The 22,754-nt window shown below is 33.6% G+C and overlaps 1 protein-coding gene across 2 annotated transcripts in view; it reads right to left on the reverse strand.

The window, feature by feature from the left end:
• Positions 1-3,447: 3,447 nt before the first annotated feature.
• LOC143237897 (tyrosine-protein phosphatase non-receptor type substrate 1-like) overlaps positions 3,448-22,754 on the reverse strand; it is an 82,804-nt gene continuing 63,497 nt past the window's right edge. Inside the window, exons 4-8 of one of the 2 annotated variants that reach the window (XM_076477611.1) lie at positions 19,353-19,486; positions 16,677-16,899; positions 12,353-12,486; positions 8,457-8,682; positions 3,448-6,448 (exon numbers count right to left, since the gene is read on the reverse strand). In XM_076477611.1, the coding sequence (XP_076333726.1) occupies positions 6,342-6,448; positions 8,457-8,682; positions 12,353-12,486; positions 16,677-16,899; positions 19,353-19,486 (824 nt within the window). In that variant the 3' untranslated portion in view covers positions 3,448-6,341. Of the gene's footprint in view, positions 6,449-8,456; positions 8,683-11,519; positions 11,607-12,352; positions 12,487-16,676; positions 16,900-19,352; positions 19,487-22,754 lie in introns of those variants that run through there. The other variant, XM_076477612.1, reaches the window with a different exon arrangement.

Genomic DNA, 22,754 nt, shown 5'->3' on the forward strand with positions numbered 1-22,754 from the left:
TCCACATTTTTTCCTATAATTACATATGGCGGGGTAAAAATAAGGATCCTTGATTGCTTACTTTTCCTAGGATCTCTATTTAAAGTATTTTAAATGCCAAATGTTTTATTTATCTTGTTTGTTGAGTTATTGTTGTTTCCTATAATATACATACAAAAGATCATAAATGACATTTTTATTAACTAAAACATAGAATAACATAAATTATAAAATTTCTCTTTATTTTTCATTTATAAGGGTGAATTTAATCCGAGCTTACAAGAAATAGATTTGTAATTTCTAGTGTTTCATGTGTTCAAAGATTTTTCCCTCATTTTAGAAAGAAATCCTTCTGTAAAGTGTTTCTCCTTCAGACAAAGTCTAGTGTACAACAGTGCAATGTTTGTTTTGTTTTTTTTTAATTTCACGCAAAGCTACACGAGAGCTATCTGGGTAAGCCGTCCCTAATTCTGCATTTTAAGACTAGAAGGAAGGCAGCTAGTCATCAACACCCACAGCGAACTGTTGGGCTACTCTTTTACCAACGAATAGTGAAACTGACCGTCACTTATAACGCTCGCACGCCTGAAAGAGTGAGCATGTTTGGTGTGACGGAGATTCGAACCCGCAGCCCTCAGATTACGAGTCAAGTGTCTTAACCACCTAGCCATGCCGGGCTTCATAATGAGTAAACAGACACCACAAAATATTAAAATAAATAAACTTTATCTCCTTAAAACGTTTAAAATGTACATTTAATATAACTTTGTCTGGTTGTTGCTGTTGTTTTGAATTAAGCATAAAATAAAGCTATACAATGGGCTATCTGTGTTCTGCCCACCACGAGTATAGGAACCCGGTTTTTAGTGTTTACGTCCGCAGACATACCGCTGAGCCACTGGAGGGCAATTTGGTCTGGTACATTAGGTGTTCTTGTCCTTTGGTGCTTGATAAAGATACGTAACATTTTAACATAAAACGACACTTACATATAGTAAAACACCCATTTTATCTGCAAGTATTTTCAGTACTAATAAGATGTCTTTTGCAGGGAACAAGTAGTGCAAGTTATATTGTCTATTTAAAATTTGATAGCACCGTGATGTGTAAATGTTCTGTCAATAATTCGCATACATCGAATATTTTTGTTATATAAACCACTTTTAAACTGTAGACCATGAGGCCAACAGTCCATTTTCAAACAGGATGTAAAATTATAATCACATTCCTTTAGCACTGAAAACAAAAATGCATTACCAAGACTGATATGTTTGTCAGTCTTGTAAGAAGTCCAACTGCTCTGGCCGTGTCTAATTTTGAACTTAAAGACAAGAGGGAAGGCGGATTGTTGACACCACCCACTGCTAATCTTTGTTTGGGCCACTCTTGTTAGACCTAATATTGGTATTTGACCTTCAGTCTTTCATCCCGCCCACGGCAGCAAAGTGTGATTTTTTTAGGGGTGGTGGTGGTAACAGAATGCGAACTATAGAAACTCAGCTTCGCAGAACGACGAGCCAATCATTGGATTGTGTTCTACCGTCAAGACAGAAATGAGTCCACATCAAAGTGCTGTATCGTACGTTTCTATCGTTTTTTTTCCTGTGGGGAGATCTTGCATTTGAGCCATTGTAATTCAGTTTCATAATGCCAAGATAACGAAAAATAAAAATTCTACATTACAAATTATTGTTATTTGTGTGCAAACGAATCCAACTACATTTTATTTGTTAATCAAGATGCATTTAAATACAATTCACTCTAAGAGAATCACGTATGGTCAACAGATATGTTTGTTTCTATATATTATCCATATACTCACCAAGACAAGTCAGTTAATATTTTAGCACCTGTTGAATATACTGGCCAATCATATGTGTAATTACAGATAATGGAAACCTTTGTTCCTATTTCTATCAATGGTTTAGTCAGAGTTAAAGAAATATAGTTATCAGTTATTTTAGAATTTTCTTGCATTTTTGCTTGTGTTTTGTTTGAGCTAAGTCTTCCTCAAGTTTTGTCTAGTCTTCATCTTGTCAGATAATCTACTTGTGGTTGAATTCTACATTTATCCCTCACCATAAAAATTCCCTGAGCCTTCCATTATTGTAGTCTGGTAATTTCACCTGTTGGTTTCCAAGTACGTCTTAAAATACCACACACACGTATAATGATTGCATATTAAAGTCTACAAAATAACTTCTGTGTATATATAATATTGATTCTGCATTCTTTCGATGCAAGAAAAAAATGTTTCGAAAGTTCCTTTTCTCTGCATGAAATTCTAAGTACCGATAGAAATATACTTAAACAAATTAAAATATATAATTCCAAAGTGTAACTTCTAAAACAAATGGTTTGATTTATATATCAGAAGCAGAGTAGAAAATTAACCGAAAATTTAATTTTTATTAAAAAAATTGCAAGTCATTAAAAACCACAAGTATTTTTTATTTAAAATAAATCATGTCACTCCAGAAATTTTTAATAAAAAATTGCAAGTCATTAAAAACCACAAGTATTTTTTATTCAAAATAACTCACGTTACTCCACAAATTTTTTGTTTTGAATTTCGCGCAAAGCTACACGAGGGCTGTCTGCACTAGCTGTCCTTAATTTAGCAGTGTAAGACTAGAGGAAAGACAGCTAGCCATCACCACCCACCACTAACTCTTGGGCTACTCTTTTACCAACGAATAGTGGAATTGACTGGTCATTATAACGCCCCCACGGCTGAGAGGGCAAGCATGTTTGGTGTAACCAGGATTCGAACCCGCGATCCTCAGACTACGAGTCGAACGTCTTAGCCCACCTGGCCATGCCGGGCCTACTCTGGAAATAGATATATATTAACGAGGTGAACCTTTTTAACACTGAAATGATATTTTGTAATGTTGAGTTTCTGTATGCATAAAAATGGCATAGGCCTTAACTAGTAGAGTTTTAATATGCTTAAAAAGAAGAATGCAGGTATATTATAATTTTAATTATACAACAGACAGAAATGCATTAACTGATTAACTGATTTAAACAGATTACATTCATATTTGAAGCTGAAGAAAAAAAAACAAATTTCATTTTCATTTTTGCTTAAACACTATATTCCCTAAAAGAATTACAAATTTGTATTACCAGGATAAGGTGTTTCAAATCTCGCTATATCGTATTAAATACTGTCTCTTCTGCTCTAAACTGTTAATGGATAACGAAAGTTTTCTATATTCTACCTACATCAGGACTCACCTACACTTATATAAGAATATCAACGATTATTAATTCAATCAACATTTATGTAACTACAGACATAATGATGGTATGTTCCTTGGAATTTGAATACATATTTTAAAAAAATTCTGGAAAATTAATTAAAAATTAATTTTTTTTGCTCATGCTTTTAACACGGTTAGTCTCATAATCTGAAATGATTCGTTGTATTCAAACTGAAATAAAATGAACCAGACCAGTTCGTAGAATGTAAATACTGAAATCTTTTTTTTATCCTTTATTTGCTATGTACAAACCAGTGAAACATAAGTTTAAAAGGCAACTTATGATAATACAGAATTATATTTTTAGAGACATTATGCCAAACGTGTATATTTACGCATAAATATATATACACACACACTCAGACAAGACAATTGAATACATATCTATTTACAGAACAATTTCAGTCTATAATTATGACGAAATGTAATCGTGTACACATTTACCACGCCAGCGTGTTTAACAGGAAGCAGTTACTGGCAGAAAAAGCAACAAGTTATAATCTTTGACATTTTATGAGCTCTTTAATTTTTCTAACAACACTGCAAACATAGCTCTATGTCGTACTAAAAGTTATATTCCTATAATAAAGACTGAAACAAAGCTTCACTTAAGAATTCACTGAAGAATGTTAAATGTAGTTTGAGATATTCCAAAATAAAATATTAATAGTCAAAAAGTGTGAATTTATAACTCACGGCGACAGTTTTATCGGGGAGAATATACTATTTCATTTCAATATTTCGCGTATTATTTCCAAAATGTTCAATTTCATGGAATATATCATACATAAAAATTCTGACTTAAAGTGGATTAACAAACTCGTTTTAAAGTTTAATTTCATGACAAGTTGATGCTTTTAAATTAGACATGTACAAATCTGCAACACAGAAATATTCGTAGACTTAACTGGATTTATAGAGATTATTTCTTAATACACTAAGAATAAAAAATAGTTTGAAATTTGTACACATCTTGAGACTAGAATATCAAACTACACGTTTTAAAGGTTAAGAAAAAACAATGCTAAGTAATAGTGTAATCAGTTGGTTGTAATGCTACTGTTGTTATACAGTGGCGTTCCATGTCGTAGTGTACTTTGTTTTGTTTGAATTTCGCGCAAAGCTACACAGGACTATCTGCGCTAGCCGTCTCTAATTTAGCATTGTAAGACTAGAGGGAAGGCAGTTAGTCATCATGATCCACCGCCAACTCTTGGGCTACTCTTTTACCAACGAATAATGGGATTGAATGTAACATTATAACGCCCCCGCGGCTGAAATGGCGAGCTTATTTAGTGTGACGAGAATTAGAACCCGCGAACCTCAGAATACGAGTCGAGCTCCGTAACCAACTGGCCATGCCAGGCCTATCTCAGTGTAACTTTGCGCTAATCAACACCGTATACGTTGTTTCCGTATTCTTGACTCGAATAGAATACCTTACCGTCTTTTGTATAGAGTAAATTATTATGATCGAAACATAAATGTTTTAAATCATCGTTAATGAAAGTATTATCGTAGATGAACTAAACTTTAATTAATTTCTGTGTAAAAATACATTGTTATTTTAAATTGCACAAAACACGCAACTCGCTTCAGTCAAAGTCGGTCATGCGTTTCGGGGTGAAAAATTATTTTGTTCAAAAACATCGTGTAGAAGCTATTACGTTTGGTTCCACTGAATTGTTAAAAAAAAACTTCATTAAAGTCTTGTTGATAATTGTTAAGTTGAAACAAATGTGATTTTGAATTCCATAAAATCTGATCAACCACATTCTCGTTTGCAAAAAAATAACCATTTGGGAATAAAACATTCAACACACATCTTCCGTTCATTTATTATTATTTAGATAAAGAAAATAGCTCATGTTATAATATCTTGATTTAAATTATCTTAATGCGTAAACGCACTTTATTAAATACATAGTGTTAGCTGGATTAAGCAAATAGTCTCATTTACTATATTTATATATGAAAAACAAACTGCTTTGTTGCACAGAATGGGAAAAAAGCAAATATACAGTTGTTTGATTTAAAACATAGTTTATTATTCTGAAAAATAACAATAATTAAATTGTTTCCAATTGTCTTTGTAATATTTTCTTTAGTACTAACCGTATCATATCAACTATACCATCTGTGCCTACTGTATAATATCAAATGTGCTGACTGTATAGTACTAAGTGTATAATATCAACTATACCAATCGTGTCAAGTGTATAGTAACTTTTGTCCAACATTTGGTGTTTTGATATAGAAATCTATTATTAGCTTGATGAGATATAAACCGAAGTGTGCAGGATAAAAAATAGTACATTAATCTGAAATAATATATACTTAGGTTTAGTTGTTTAATTGTTAACTTCCACTTTAAATCATTAAAAGTGGACAAATCATACACTAGTTTCTCACACAAAGGCGTGGATGAATCAGTGGAATGTTCCGTTAATTCAAAACAAAATTAAAACAAAGATTAAATTAGTTTACAATCACTTAAGTTTTGGTTTTCCTGTACAATATTCCATAAGGGGTATGGTATATACGAAGTTTTGGAAAACACGAAAAAGGCTAATGTAAAAAATAACAAACGTAGTCATACAAAAATAACCACAAAGTTATATGTACATGTAAAAAAAAATATTGAGAATCTACGAAAAGCATTTTCTTTTTTTTGAACTGAAAACAGAATTAGATCCGTTTCGCTATCTGTTACAGGAAAATTGACTTATTTTTCTTTAATTAATTGTTAAGATTATTTCAGAAGGAACAGTTTTTCGATATTTCAAAAATAACAGCAAACGAGCAGACAAAGGATATTAAGTTACAATTATGATCACAGATAAAAAAAAGGGAACAATGTATTCATATATATGTATATACGTGTGTGTGAGGTCATGTACTTTTCGTACTAAAAGTTTTTGTTTGTTTTAATATACATCAATCAAAATATCTCTATAAGTCAATAAATTACGATTCTTGCTATCTTGTTTGCACACAAAGCCATTTAGACATCTAGGTAAATTAAAACCCAATGCCAGTATGTAATGAAGAGCACTAAGTGCTACTTTGGAGGTAAAGACAAACATTGTTTTTTCAAGAATTATACCTAGTTATGGCTAATACTGCTGTTACCACAGAGATCATCAGAGCTTCCCGGAAGATACAGCGGCTATCATTTGTCTCTGCACTGTTGTCATACACTGCAAATATGATAAAATTCAAAATAAAATAAGAATAAATTTAAAACAATCATATATACACACACTTATTCAAACTGCTATTTGATACTTGTGTATCACTACGACTTTGTGAGTTTTTTCTTGCTGTCTGAAAAACAGTACGATTCACAATTCCTACCATGTAGTTTGGACCTTTAGTTTTAGTGGCTGTCTTTATGTGTGAATATTTTTTTATTTGGCCTTGATGTCTGAAAAAACGTGATTTTAAAATTTCATCTTGTGAGCCTCTCAATGACACAACATTATTTCTGCAGACTTACAACGCTAGAAACCGAGTTTCGATTTATAGAATTACCATCGCTTATAAAGCGCCCGAATTAAAGCATGTAATAGAATGAAATCTTTACCAAACCAACAGATGTCGTGAAAAGAAGGACACGCAATCAGTTTATTTTTCTTTCTTTGTTTTTGAATTAGGCGCAAAGCTACTCGAGGGCTATCTGCGCTAACCGTCCCTAATTTAGCAGTGTAAGACAAGAGGGAAGGCAGCTAGTCATTACCACCCACCGCCAACTCTTGGGCTTCTCTTTTACTAACGGATAGTGAGATTGACCGTCACATTATAACACCCCCACGGCTGAAAGGGCGAGCATGTTTGGTGCGACCGGGATTCGAACCCGCAACCCTCGAATTATGAGTCGAACGCCTTAATACACTTGGTCATGCAGGGCCTGTCTTTCTTTGAAACTACCAAAGGCCATGGCAAAAATATATTAATATTATAACTCCCAGTTTGTCCCTGAAGAAGAAAGTCCCACATTTCGAAACCGCTGGGGTTATAGGGTTTATATTTCATTTTTATCAAGACTTACCTACGTGCTTTTAGAACATCAATAATATTCCAACTAATTTTACTTGATAACTATTAACATGAGGCGCTTGATAAAACATACAAACGTTTCTGATTTCTTCGCTTGAGACAAGTGAGATCGTTGCTGAAAAGTAAATTGAAATCACTATTATTACTGGGCTATGCTGTAAGTCAAAATTTAGTAGTATTTTCATAACAATTTTGTGATATTCTTTCGTTAAATGGCCCGGTATGGCCAGGTGGGTTAAGGCGTTCGACTCGTAATCTGAGAGTTGCGGGTTCGAATCCCAGTCGCACCAAACATGCTTGCCCTTTCGGCAGTGGGGGCGTTATAATGTGATGGTCAATCCCACTATTCGTTGGTAAAAGAGTAGCCCAAGAGATGGCGGTGGGTGGTGATGACTAGCTGCCTTCCCTCTAGTCTTACACTGCTAAATTACGGACGGCGAGCACATTTCGCCCTTGAGTAGCTTTGTGCGAAATTTAAAAAACAACAAAACAAACAAACCTTTCGTTAATTAGTGGTATTTAAAAGAAAGCACCGAGTAATGTATGGAACATCAAATTTTTTAAACATGTCATTATAAATATCCATGTTCACCTTTGGACCTTTTGCTATGGATGGCACGAGGTACCAAAATGTAGATGATTTATGAATACGGTGACAAGAGCATACTATGTAAAAGAACTTCAACTTTGTAAGATAAATTATACAAAAATCGTTTATTGGGTTTTTAATTGTTCCAGAAATATATTGGTTTTATATTTATGTAAAACTAATAGTTTCACTGTGCAGCACACATTCATTGAGTGACTTTGGAATATATTGTAGTGTGTATTTAATTTATGAAATGGAAAATTTGTAGCAATTAAGGCTTAACACATAATTTGTTAAAAAGATATCCAAGTTTACTTTTTTACATCGTTCGATATAGTTAACATGTAAACTGCACGATATTGTACACTCTCTCAAAAGTGATTAAGTGATTTTGGGTGAAGGCGAGCTTAAACATTTGCCAGTTTGAAACTTGAAAAACTTTTTTACGAAACTAATCATATCATTTTCAAAATAAACTTTAAGATACTTATGAATTATGTAGCTATTTGTAAGTCATTCTTACGCTTCATAAAAAAAAGCGTATTCAGACCTTAACTTACCTCTACTTTCGGAAGCATGAAGTCCTGAGCTTTGGTGATTGTGCCCGATTACACGTTCTTCACTTGTCATGTTCATAATTTCAGATAAAGTGGCCGTGCACTTCAAGTGCATTTCTCCATCCTCGAAATGTCCTTTGTTTACTTGAAAACTTAGTCCCAAAACAGATGTTTGTAATCCTTGGTCGTCATGAGATAAAGGATATTTTACCAAATAGGACTTAGGAGCCTGGAGGAATTAATATATTCTGAATCATAACAGTATAATAGTTGCTTAAGAATACCATTATTTAAAAAGTGGTTAATTCGAATGGTTTAAGGTCATCAACAACTTAATTGTTTGTTTAGAATTAACACAAATCTACACAATGAGCTATCTATGCTTTACCCATCACGGATGTCGAAATCTGATTACTAGCGGTGAGTCCGCAGACATGCCGCTGTGCCACTGGGGGGCATACATATATCGTATTCCAATAGTACTAGTGTGGCCGTTCTATTTATTCTTTGGATTGTAATTTATCTAAGGCTTTAAGGAAAATGACGAAGATAAAAATTAGGCGTAATTATTTTTAGCCATATAGTCATTAATTCGTTAAAATGTTATGTATGTATTGTGTGAAAATATCTTAATTGACTTTAGTTGTCACAATAATATATATATAATAAACATTTAAAATATACTGGTAAAGGTTCCTTTGTCAGTCCTAGTTGTCATCTTGATGTCATAATGGATAATGTCTGTGGTTATAGCTTCTAAACACGTTGGGGATATCCCATCTATCAGACAAAATCCAAACACTGATACTAAACTAGTCAACAGACATGGAAAATCAGTTATGGGTATGGGATTGAGTTTTACCCACAACATTTCAACTCCTACTGCCTTTCAATGTTTGTAGATAGTTGTGAGAAGGCAATTACTCTTATAGTTTTAAAACAGAAATAAACCACCTAAAATTATTACTGTATGAAACTCTCAACCTCCTCTCTCACAAAAGAGATAAAATAAAATGAAACAAAAAGTAATTACCTTAAATAGAACTGCACGATGATAAAAGGCATCATTATATTTCAGGTGAAAAACCTTTTAATAGCTTACAATAATAATAATAATTTTTCTATAGATAACGTTTTATTATTTATAAATAAACTGACAGATAATAATCACAAATACTGGCAATTAAAAAAATTACTGTTTTATATTATATATGAAGATATTTTAAAATTTGTACTTTTAATACAGAAAATATGTTTTGTGTCATTAGGGGTCGTTAGCTACTTTTAAGCAGCTAGACTTAAAATTACATTTTTTTTTAATTTAGTTTGCCAACATGGAAAGACTAATTTAAATAGTTGGACTTTTCTTGGATTTCTTGTGTTATAATTGAACTAATTTTCAAAAGAAATGAACATGGCTGGAAATGTATGAACTTCGTAAGGTAGGGTTTGTAGTTCTATTTAATATAATTTATTTCTAGTTTATTTCTTTTCTAAAGGTGGGAATTATGAATTTCATACAGTAGAACGTTTAGGGTGGTTTCATTTCTACACTATGAACTATAGTAACAATTAAGGGTAACGGCCTTCTCACAACTGGCTGCAGACAATATGGGAGAGTAGAGTTCGAGACGCTGCGGGTGCAATCGCTCAATTCCATACCCTTTATTAATATTCCATGTTTGTAAGCCAGTTTAACACCAGCGTATGAAATTTGTCTAATAGCTTGAATATCCTCAACCACATCGCCTATAACTTTAAGACGACAACTGGAACTGACAAAGGAATCTTTAGGAAACAAAATAATTTTATTACTTAATTTATATTAAATTCATTATTATTTTATAGTGTTGATTTTAACTGGTTATTATTAATTAATGTAATTAATAGTACTGAAGATATTTCTTTCTTTTTTCATTATATATATATAATTAATTATAGTTGAATTCTTTTTGCACTTCCAATAATCAGTGATATTCATAAAAATTTCTGCTGATAAAATGTCGTATCTTTTGACGTCTATTTATACCCAAGATTTCAAATACTTTATAGAGCTCATGAAGAGTAGAAAAGCTTTTGTCTTTGCGTGTTTTGCAGTGAGTAGTGCTGTGTTAAATGGTTTGATATCACACGATTCACGGTTTAGAATTTAGATAAAGGAAAGGACACGTTATCTGTCATGAAAAGGTAAAATTTCGAAAACGATTTCATGAATCTTTCTTACATTAATTTCATCATAAAAGCAAAAAAAAAAAAAAAATCCAATATTTCTTACGGATATTTCGAAATAGTTATCTGATGGCTCAGTGGTAAGCTTGAGGGCTTATATCGCTAAAAATGGGGTACGATCCTCTCAGCAGACAAAACACAGATAGCGCATTGTTTTATGCTAGAGCAACGTCAACAAAAATACTGTAAAATATCTTTCTGGAATAAAATATACAAAATTAAAGAGAAACATACAAACATGACGTCTCTTGTCGACGTCATAATCGAAACAAATGTGACAGCAATTGGTTGCTTGTTTGTTGAATTTCACGCAAAGCTACACGAGTGATATATCAGTTTTAGCTGTTCCTAATTTAGCAGTGTAAGACCAGAGGGAAGGTAGCTAGTCATCACCACTCACTACTAACTCTTGGGCTACTCTTTTACCAACAAATAGACGAATTTACTATAACATTATAACGCCCACACGGTTGAAAGGGGCGAGCATGTTTGGTGTGACAGGAATTCGAACGTGCGATCCTCAGATTACGAGTCCAGCGCCCCTAACCACCTAGTCATACCAGGCCTTATCACAGTTCATCGCAATAAAGCAAAGAATTCAAATTATACAATGTCACTAAACCTTCTAGAATTAACTTGATACATATTTAAAAAGTTACTAAGGTTGATCAAGCTTGCATCTGTTAGAATGATATTTACAAAGGAGAAGAACTACTAGGATGATAGAGTACATTATTATCACACAGCTAATATCATACACAAACTGAGAACGTAAAATAAAGCTCTCAAACGTACATATATATTTTACATTTTACAAATTATAATTCAAAAACATACCATGAAAAATTATAAACAAAATGTCTGTACGGCAAGTCTGCGTCATCACATCATAGCGAGTTCAGTAAGTAAAACCCAAACAAGATTCTAAAAGAAAGCGTCAAAAAAATCCTTGAATTATTTCATTTTTGTAAAGGCTTTGTTCGTTTCGGAAGTTCGTAGAAGATCCCACATTCCAGATTTTGAACTGGTAGATTAGAGAATAGCCAGTCAACAGAATCCATTATCGACTCTAAGGCTACTTTAATCGAATATGAGGATTTCAATGTTAATCTTATAATCGAACCACAGATCCACAGTATAGAGCACGATTTTGCAACAACGTGACGCAAACCGTGGACTATTAGAACTACAGTCTGGCAAGCTAACTTCTAATCTACTATTGTGAAGTTCTAGATGAAATCTATAATTTATGATTATTTGAGGGTAACGTGACGGCATTATAACAACCTAATTAAAATATTAGTTTTCTTGGATTTCGATGTCTTACGGTCTTAATAAATTTTCAGTAGACTCAGCAGGTAGCCCAATGTAGTTTGGCTATAAGAAAACACACACACATGATAAATTTAAAATATGATGTTAAATACTTTACACAATGAATATCTGGTTAAAAAACACTGTGAAACTTGTAAAAATTACAGCACAGGAAAAAAAATACGTCACAGATAATTATACATTCTCGTGTTACGGCTTGTGACTTGAGATTTAGATATTCGTAATTTAATTTTACTATTATTAAGCAGTATAATTCATTAATTCAAAAACGATCACTTGGGCCATATTTGTGTATCTAAGTCTGGTAATATTACTGATAATATTTGGCTTATTACCTTTATTTCATTGACAAACCATTGCAATTCAGCCGGTGGTTTCGATCTGGCATAAGTGCAGTTAATGTCCACTGTATCTCCAACCCTGTATGAAGAGTGACCACCAATGATCATAGGTCCGCCTGTACCAGATGCTGAAATTAGCAGAAAGTATTACCATTAAAAACATATTCCTGTGAACCGTAAAGAAATAGTAAATTTAAAAATATAAGTCATCATATTTTCAAATAAAAACAGTATAATAAGGTCCAAAACTGAATGTTAAAATCATAAAGTTTAATTTCAAGCTTTCAATTGCTTTCCCTTTGATAGCTTCTTTTCTCAGTCACGATGTATAAATATATTTAGAGTGCAATACACAAAATATGTATTAACAATCATGTCACGAAAAGTAAAATATTGGGCCTGGCATGGGCGTGCGCTTCGTAATCTGAGGATCGCGGGTTCGCGCCCGAGTCGCGCCAAACATGCTCGCCCTCCCAGCCGTGGGGGCATTATAATGTGACGGTCAATCCCACTATTCGTTGGTAAACGAGTAGCCCAAGCGTTGGCGGTGGGTGGTGATGATTAGCTGCCTTCCCTCTAGTCTTACACTGCTAAATTAGGGACGGCTAGCACAGATAGCCCTCGAGTAGCTTTGTGCGAAATTCCAAAAACCAAACCAAGTAAAATATTCAGTTCCACATTCTCTAATTTTGAAATAATATTTTAGATTTTTTGCAATATGAAATATAGTGAGAAAAAATTACACAGAGATACTATAGTAATGAAAATAATAATTGAAATACGGCAATGGTACAGGTACAGGAGTAACAAACAACGAATGGTAGTAACTAAATGGCAATTACACGAATGGTACAAAATATTACTGCAGATAAAGCAAAAGAAAAGCGAGTAAGTTCTACAATGCGCAAGTATTTTTTACGTGAGACTTTTTTTTTTCTAACTTTAACACCTTATTTTCATGTTTCTATACAGTTTTATCAGTTGTTTTATGTTCGTGAAATATTGTTCCTGATGTCCAGTATTAGAACACACAACTCAACCGAGCTGTTTGGTCATGTTTTGACCTTCTCACTTTTCACGTAAACTCATACAGCAACAGGAATTTTAATATCAGGATTTTGAGCAGGTCCATTCATTACTACGAAGGTTTCTACCCTCAAAATATCGTTTTACCATATTGCTGTACGCATGGGATCATTGTATTAGTGGAAGATAAATTCCTACCCAATGGGTAATACTTTTTAGGGTTATGGTAATACGGATCATAATTTTCTTGAACTTCTGATTTTGTCATCAGAGGTCGCCATGTATGCGTCATCATCTCAGCCCTCTCCTTTCCTTCTGTCGCGGCATTCTGTGGGCGTTGTAGAGGGAAACTTACTACTTTTGTAAGTACTCAAGGCTCTATCAATTTTGTGTAAATTACCGACACTGTTGATTGACATCTAATGTCAAACTTATTCAGATGATCTTTTACCACGATTTATTGTAATTATTGTACAATGACTAAGATACCATTTTTCTCTATGCTGTTGAACGAATTATCATTACCTGTTGACAGACACTCGAAACTGATTTTATTTGTAAAGAGGACAAGTATTCAGTTTTGCACATGTCAGTAAATGGTTTGTTATTTCTTCGAAGTTGAATTCGAGCAGCTACACATCCATTGAAATCAAACATGTCCTAATGCTTTTAAGGTAACAGTCTTTCTCAAGATTTTTTAATCTACTGTCTTCAGTCATTTTTTTAAATAAAATATTTAACGCAACTTTTAAATAATTTGAGTTTTCGTCTCGACTTTAATGCTGCTATTTTAATGTGTACTCGTCACCCTTCGTGTACGCTTCCTACCGAAACATGAAATCTTGTAATAATATTTTGAAATGAAATTCCTTGACCAGCCAAAACTTTGATTTGACACACTTTGATGTGATATTTCAGTGTTGGATGACTGGATGTCACGCTACTGCTACTACTGGGCTTAGTACAATAGTTTATACATTTATAGGCTTTATACTGATGTGGCACTTTCCGAGTGGTGAGATGACAACCAATGATGTAGCTGTACTCTCCTGCAGCTCAATTTTACGCATATAAAAGAGTGGAATTCTCGCAGTATTTGCTTTTCATAGTACTTTTATTGCGATATATCTAAAACTATTTCCCATACTTTGTGTAACAATCGTGTAAAGCCAAGTCTCAAAAGTCTTTATGGTATTTTTGGGTTAATCCCAAAACACTACACAATAGTCATTAAAACTGAGGTACTAGTAATCACTACCTTAATAAGGTACTGTACCATCTTTGACTTGGATAGTTTCTGTTATCTTGCGAGGCTTTGTTTGTTTCTTTTGAATTTCGCGCAAAGCTACTGGAGGGCTATCCGCGCTAGCCGTCCCTAATTTAGCAGTGTAAGACTAGAGGGAAGGGAGCTAGTCATCACCACCCACCGCCAACTCTTGGGTTACTCTTTTACCAACGAATAGTGGGATTGATCGTAACATTATAACGCCCCCACGGCTGAAAGGGCGAGCATGTTTGGTGCGACAGGGATTCGGACCCGCGATCCTCAGATTACGAGTCGAACGCCTTAATCCACCTGGTCATGCTGGACCATCTTGCGAGGCATGCATTCGACTAAGTCCTGACAGGCATCTGATGTAACATGTTTCCATCGTTGTTCCCACATTTGTCCAGTTGGTAACAACTAAAAAGTGTGTTCTAATATTTACAAATAATCTATTCACGGTTGTCTCAGAAATATTCCAAAAGGTTAAGTTCTAAATTCTTAACGTCCTATCCAAAGCTGTTAGTGATTCTAATTTAGGTCGTACATGTTTTGTTGTATGTAATATTATTCTGCTGAAAGAGAAGATTGGCTTGTTTCGTGAATTCCAGTTTTTCTAACGTACGCACACTCATGTAATCCAATTTGCATTAGGTTCTAAAATGTATGTTCACATTAGATGCAACAAATTTACCATGGATTTCTTACAAATTTCAATTCCAGTATTAATGTTTTGCAATTCTAACTAATGGACATTTATCATACTCTGAGATACATTTTTAGATCTTGTATTTTCAAGTTTACCTGTATCATTAAATAGTCTTGTGCACAGTACATAATGTTCAAACTAGCATTAAGATACTTTTGCATGTTAAATGTTGTACTTATTTTGAAACATGTATTATTCCTTTTTCCAGAATTTACGCAATTCAAGAAATTTCATTTCTACTAACATGCCTATTTTGCGTGTCTCTCTATCTATACTTATTAAGGTTTACTGCGGAGGTTGGGTGAGCCTCATCACGTGCTCAAAGAGTTTCAGACATTTTAGTTATTATTAATATTGTATATTTTATTTTAACAACTTTCATTTAAATTTAAAATTCTCGATTACTTATTATTCATAATAACACTTGTGGACTGGAGGAAATGTGACATTTTACAAATGTCTGATCTAAATGGAAAATATTTACTTTTTGTGTTAGCAGAGTGATGAGCCCAACAGTACAAAGAAGATGATAACCTGATAAGTATTGATTTTCAGTAACTGAGCTGAGCAGATATGAACTACATAATGAGTTCAGGAAGTGTTTACGAGCTATAATGTGTGGTTGGAAGATATCTACCAGATTATAATAGCATGGAATATAAATACGGAAACAGTTACTTCAGTTAGGTTTAGAGAAGGAGTTTTAAAATTGTTAATATGACATTGGGAAACTGGCAGTTGTGAGAAATATTTCCAAAGTTATGGTTTATTTATTTATTGTTTATTTTTGGATTTCGCGCAAAACACAAGAGCTATCTGCACTAGCCGTCTCTAATCAGAATAGTGGGATTGACCGTAACATTATAACACCTCCACGGCTGTAAGGGCGAGCATATTTGGAGTGACGGGTATTCGAATCCGCGACCTTCTTAACCACTTGGCCATCTCGGGCTCCAAACCGTATGGAATAAACAGTGAATTTGGGAATATTTACTTTGCTATAATCTTAATGGTAGCTTTTAAGAAGCATTTATCAGAATATGAACTCAACAGTAAATTCAGAAGACATTTACTTAAGCGTGGATTATAAGATGGGCTTGGAAATATTTATCTTAATTTAGGCTCTAGTGCATGTGAGAAACACTAACCTGGACACAGAGTAATTGGTAAGTTCAGAATATCTGTATACATAACTAAGGAAGAAACTGTAACTTTGCGAAACATTTATCTGAATCTGGATTAAATAATGAATAATAAAAGTATTCGCACTAGCGTAGGATTCGTACAGTCTTTAGCTGTGTCAGGCCCTAGGTATTTACCTGGATGTGGACTAGAAGGCGATTCTGGAGTGCCAGTCCGTCCAATAATTAATTTTTCACTGCTCAACGAGTAATTTTGTGCTACAGTTGAAGAACATCTAAGACTAAATACATCGTTCGCAAAAAGCTCGGGAGTGACTTCAAAACTCAAGCTTGATACAGAGCTGACTAAGCCATCAGAGTCTTCAACATTGGGAGACGCCGTCACGTTTTCTTGTAGTGCCTAAAATTTATATAAAAATAAATGAAAAGCTTACAAGTAAAATTTACAGAACACTTCCAAGTTGTAGTTGTTTCTTGAACAGCTGAAATTACATAATGAAAATGGCACTTATAAATGCCAATCTGAGAGTGGTCAGAGTTTTCATTGTGCAAGCATGTTACACCTTCACTGAGATATTTAATTTTAACAATTGAACTTATTTTCTTGTCAATGTTGTTTTGTGTATGCTGTCAAAAAATAATTCTAACCACAAAATATTTATACTCTCACCAAAAAATACATAATAGTATGGAAATTCGTAAGTCGTAGGTCAAGTTTAAATTGATGTTTTTCTTACGAAAGTGTTACATAGATATATTCACACATACGTGTCATTAAAGGAAAAAAAAGATGATAGAAAATTGTTAGCAATTAGATTATTATAGCAGTAAATCAGTAACTCGAATAAGTTACACATTCAGTCAGAAATAATTTTATGATGTAGAGTACAGAATAAGTGAGAAGCTATCATTTTAAAGTAAAGGTGCAACAACACTGGAAACGACCATCTTTTATTTTATAAATGACTGCAGAGAATGATAGCATCTGTAAGCGGGTGGCTCGAGCGCCACCACTAGGAGGAGATCGCTGCTCCCCTGAAATACAGCAAAGAGAAACTAGCTCTCTCTATTTTTTTTTTTTTTTCCTTCTCGCCTCACGGCTTGAATGAAGTTGAACAATCAGAAGCAAGATTATTACGCTGACAGAGCTCTGAAAACGAAAGCACGTAAAACGTAGACTAAGAAAAACGGATTTAGGAAATGTAGCGATATCCTCTGCTGTACAACTGCAAATTAAATACACATAAAAACATTTCCAAAAGGATAACGGAAGACCGAACCTTGCAAACGCTCTTGGAGTCTCCTGTGAGCAGAAGCTCTTCTTATTCATGAATTACTGTGATCCTAGTCATTGGAACATTTTAAACATGGTTTTAAAGTTGCTCTTAAACTAAAATAAATTGACGTGTAACGCAAGCATAGCACTTTTGCTAAATTGGATATTGCTGCTTAGTAATAATAATAATACAATTGTAGACAATAAAACTTAGTAAACAAATAGGATCAAAGAATGAACATGTATAGAAAAAGATTTATCTTTGAAACAGAGGTGAGACTGTAGTAAAGTGTTTAATTGGTTATTGTTAAGTACAAAGCTACACACTAGGCTATTTGTATTGTGCCCATCGCAGGAGCTGAAATCCAGTTTTTTAGCATCGTAAGCCTGACACACTTGTTATTAAACCATTGGACGGTGCAGTAAGTTGATTCAATAATAAAATTTGGTAGCTTAACTTCAGTGTGTTCAGTTAGAGTTGGACACTAGAAATGTGTACGGTCCGTATCATGTGACTATTTCTATTCTTTAGATTGCATTTAAATTTGCGATTCGTGTGTATAGGTGGATACCCTGTCGCTCCTCTTGCACTGTTCGCGCAGCACGCGTCGTTCACGACCAGCGTATATGCAGCTTAAGGACACGAGAAAAGGCCATTATATAACTAATAATAATTTTCAACCCAACGTTAGTAACTTTCCAAGTTCGTACTTCTTGAATAACAGCGCATAGTAGCATTTCAGATGATTATTAATCGAACTCTGTTGTTCGTGCTATAAAAACATTTATTTTTGTCGTTTCTTGCACGTTCGCCTTTCTGGTCACCACTTTATGATTTAATTAAAAAATGCAATGTTTGATTTCCTGAATCAAACTATAAATCATGAAATGGAGAATTTTAATTTTTTTTCTCACTGTAACACTTTTCGTCAGCTAAGCATAAAGCTCGAAGATTCACAACCTTCAGAATAGAGGTTCGATCCTTGCGCTAAAATCGTTGCGAACAGTCTCCTGTATTACTTTGAGAGACATTACCTTCTATCGTTCACTTGTACTACTTATTTATTTTACTGTTTGATACTTATAAAAAATATGTGAGGCACGTTAGGGATAACGTACAGACGTTGAATATTTTCACAGCTGTGGTGCTCTGTAATAGTTCAAAGGTAAACTTTAAAACTTATAGTACTGGAATTTGTTGTCCAATCCATGTAGTGGGTATAGCGTCGATAGCCCATTGCATAGCTTTACGCTTAAAATAAGCATACAAAGGTATAGTATGTCAGTAACATATGTTTCATTAATAATAAAAATGTTCGTATAGAATAATATTGTTTCTAAAATATGCTTCACCATAACGAGTCGTTAATGTTACTTGAAAACTGCCAGTCCAAAATCGGTAATTAATGACGAAAAGAAAATCTCCACTCATATTGGAGCTATATGTATGTATATAAAAGAAGATAATTACATTTTATCTGTGTTTTTGAGTACTGTTTTGCTTCTTATAACATTAGACGTAATTCATGGTTATTGTATGATCGTGATGGGATGTATAACGTATTACAAACACTTACCTCTATGTCATTGATAAACCACCGTAAGTTTGCTGAGGGTTTAGATGGGTTTGACTTGCATGTCACGTTGACTATATCTCCAATGTCATATCTTGGTTGACTGCCATGGATATTAGGGCCATCTGGTGGCAATACTGTAAAAAACTCAATACTAAATATAGAGGTTTCGATTTGAATATAGCATAAACTAATCTGTAACGCTTCACACTTTACGTTACAACGTAGTCTGTCCAAAGAAAATACCTCTCACTGGAAGAACAGAGCACAATCGACTTTTTCGTTTGTCTAGTTACACTTATATTCCACTGGCATCCCTAACCAGCATGTTTTGGAACATTTGTTTTCAATGACAAATATCCCTGATATTCACAACACTGTGACTAATATGTTTCGGAAACGTTCCTCTTAGGTCTGACAGAACTATCAAAGAAAGGACATATAGAAAAACTAGTGCTTTGTTAAATGGTTTCCAAGGAAACGAGAAATCATCTGAAAATTCTTTCTAAAGGCCTAAGACTCAGACGTCATAAAATATGGCCTACTGAATTACTTTTTTTTTATTTATAAAGAAAAATTATTGAACACATGGATACGCAAACACATTATAATGTGAGCATAAACACGGAGTATTTCTAATTAGAAAAATTACGGGTATTTATGGAGAACTAAAATAAATAGAAAAGAAGAAAACTGAGCTTACACGTAGAGATCCCCCTCCAAAAAATGAATTCATACAGACTCTAATATAAAGAAAGGAGAAAAAAAGTGTGCATATACAGACTCTAATATAATAAAGGAGATTAAAAGTGTGCATATACAGACTAACATAAAGAAAGGAGAGAAAAAGTGTGCATATACAGAGTAACATAAAGAAAGAAGAGATAAAGTGTGCATATACAGAGTAACATAAAGAAAGGAGAGATAAAGTGTGCATATACAGAGTAACATAAAGAAAGGAGAGATAAAGTGTGCATATACAGAGTAACATAAAGAAAGGAGAGATAAAGTGTGCATATACAGAGTAACATAAAGAAAGGAGAGATAAAGTGTGCATATACATGAAACCTTTTACACAACAACAAAGATATATCCATACAGATTCTAAATTAGAAGATAATATATTTTTTTCTTATTTTTCATAAATAGATAATTAAAGACATAGTCATATAGCCTTGTAAACAGAGCTTTAGATAGGTAGCTACTAAGCAGGGTGATACAAAGATACACAGTAGATAAAAGAACAGAAAAGCAGATAGGCAGGAAGGCGGATAGATGGATAGATAGAAATAAGTTGAGATATGTTAAATTACTGTTGATTAAAACAAAAATTGAGCTTAAATGGTCTAGTTACTATTTATAATAAGCCATTGTTAACAATAAGCTCCTAAACATAAGAAATAACACTGCTCTAGTTCTATACTAGCAATTTAGAAACGTTTGGCTTTAGGCCACTCTGAAAGATAATTATTTTAACAACATAATTGGTACTGTGATCATGTACTTTAATATATCACAAATTAGAAAATTAGAAATTAAATGGAGAACTGTGAAATGAAAGTTGTTATATTTAGAGAGTGGTACATGAAGTATTAAAACTGAATCACGTTATTAAACAACCATTGGATGAAAGCCGATTAGAACAATGGATCTTTAATAATCACTGTCTTTCTTTTACTGTGTATAACTGAAGTTACTTTAAAGAAATTTAAAGAAAAAATATTTAATGGACTGCGTGTTATCTATTAAAATAACATTCAAAATGGTTAATTCATGCTATGCTACGATTCTTCTATTTTGTAAAGATATAAAAAGTCTGAGAAATCCAATGAGAAAAGAACAAGCTTGAAATATGACATTTGCATCAAATGATTTTAGTACAAAACACAAACTTTGAAGGCAGTTCTTAGGCATACAGCAGCGTCATCTACAATTGTTGAAATCACTATACGTGTTATCTTTATTTGTTCAATTTCTTTTAATAAGAACGACTTTAAAGTACACTTTATTCTTCAAAGTCTTCGTTCCGGGTCTCATCCAAAAGTTATCAATCTTTATGTGGAGTTTTTATATTGCTGATAGAGTCTCTCGACTGAAATGCGAAAGTACTCTGAGCGTATAAGAAGAAAAGGAAGAAAGACATCAACTTACAAGAACATCTTTTACTACTAAACCATTTAAAGATTCACTCAAAAAGAAAAAGAAAACATCAGTTCTATTACATTGATGCTGGATTACAGCTTAAAAAAGCATTTCGTAGTTGAATGAAACGTCTAAAGCTTCAGTCAACTAAGCAGAAAGAAATCCTTTTCCTCTATGCATATGCTAAAGGGCAGTTGAGGAACGAAACCAAATACAAACACGTTTGTGGTATCAACACGAAGCAAGTTATCTTGTTGTTTGTTGTCAATTAAGCTCAAAACACATTTTAAAATCCTTTTCGAAACTATTGGTGAAAAGAACTAATTTCTAACCAGAAGATTTGATTCTCTTACGTGCTCGATAGGAACCTGCTGTCATATGATTTATAATGAAGCTAGTATATCAGAGGAAATCGATAATTCCACGCTATTCACCGAGTAAATAAAAATCACATTAAGTTCCTGTAAGAAACAGCTACATCAGCAGATGGATTTGGATTTATCAAATCAGAATCTATTGGTCAGTTTATATAAATAAATTTGTTCAGCCTATAGATATGAGCATAACTAAAAAAATTATAGTCAGGAAACATATTAATCTACTCGGTCTTCAAATTCTCTACCGTAGACAGCTATAATTCGTACTGATGTGCAGCATGTGAGAACCACATTAATTCCATTTTTTCAAACACTTTTATTTATGAATGGAAATATTCTGCGGTATGATGAAGAAACGCGAGGAATTTATATCACAAAATTTAGTCTTAAGCTCACTTCGAAATACCTATACACCCAGTCACCTTTGAAATACATATACCACGATATTCCTTGAGTTTATGACCTTTAGAGCCAAGCAGTTACGGATTCTTAAAACTACGACAGATTGAGACTCACATTTTATTTCTTTCAAAGCCTTTTTAAATAATATATACTTTCGTATTATTTTCCATTTTGTCAATCATTCCAATTACATTTCACAATTGCATTGGCCAGGTGGTTAGGGTGCTCCACTCGTAATCCAAAGGTCGTGGGTTCGAATCCCCGTCACATCAAATATGCTCGCCCTTTCAGTCGTGGGGACGTAATAATGTACTGGTAAATCTCACTATTCGTTGGTAAAAGAGTAGCCCAAAAGTTGGCGATGGGTGGTGATGACTAGCTGCCTTCCCTCTAGTCTTACACTGCTAAATTCGGGACGGCTAGCGCAGATAGCTCTTATGTAGCTTTGCATGAAATTAAAAAAAAAAGAAAACACAATTGCATT

The sequence above is a fragment of the Tachypleus tridentatus genome, chromosome 13, assembly GCF_004210375.1.
Source record: "Tachypleus tridentatus isolate NWPU-2018 chromosome 13, ASM421037v1, whole genome shotgun sequence".
In the NCBI taxonomy this organism is placed as follows: Eukaryota; Metazoa; Arthropoda; class Merostomata; order Xiphosura; family Limulidae; genus Tachypleus; species Tachypleus tridentatus.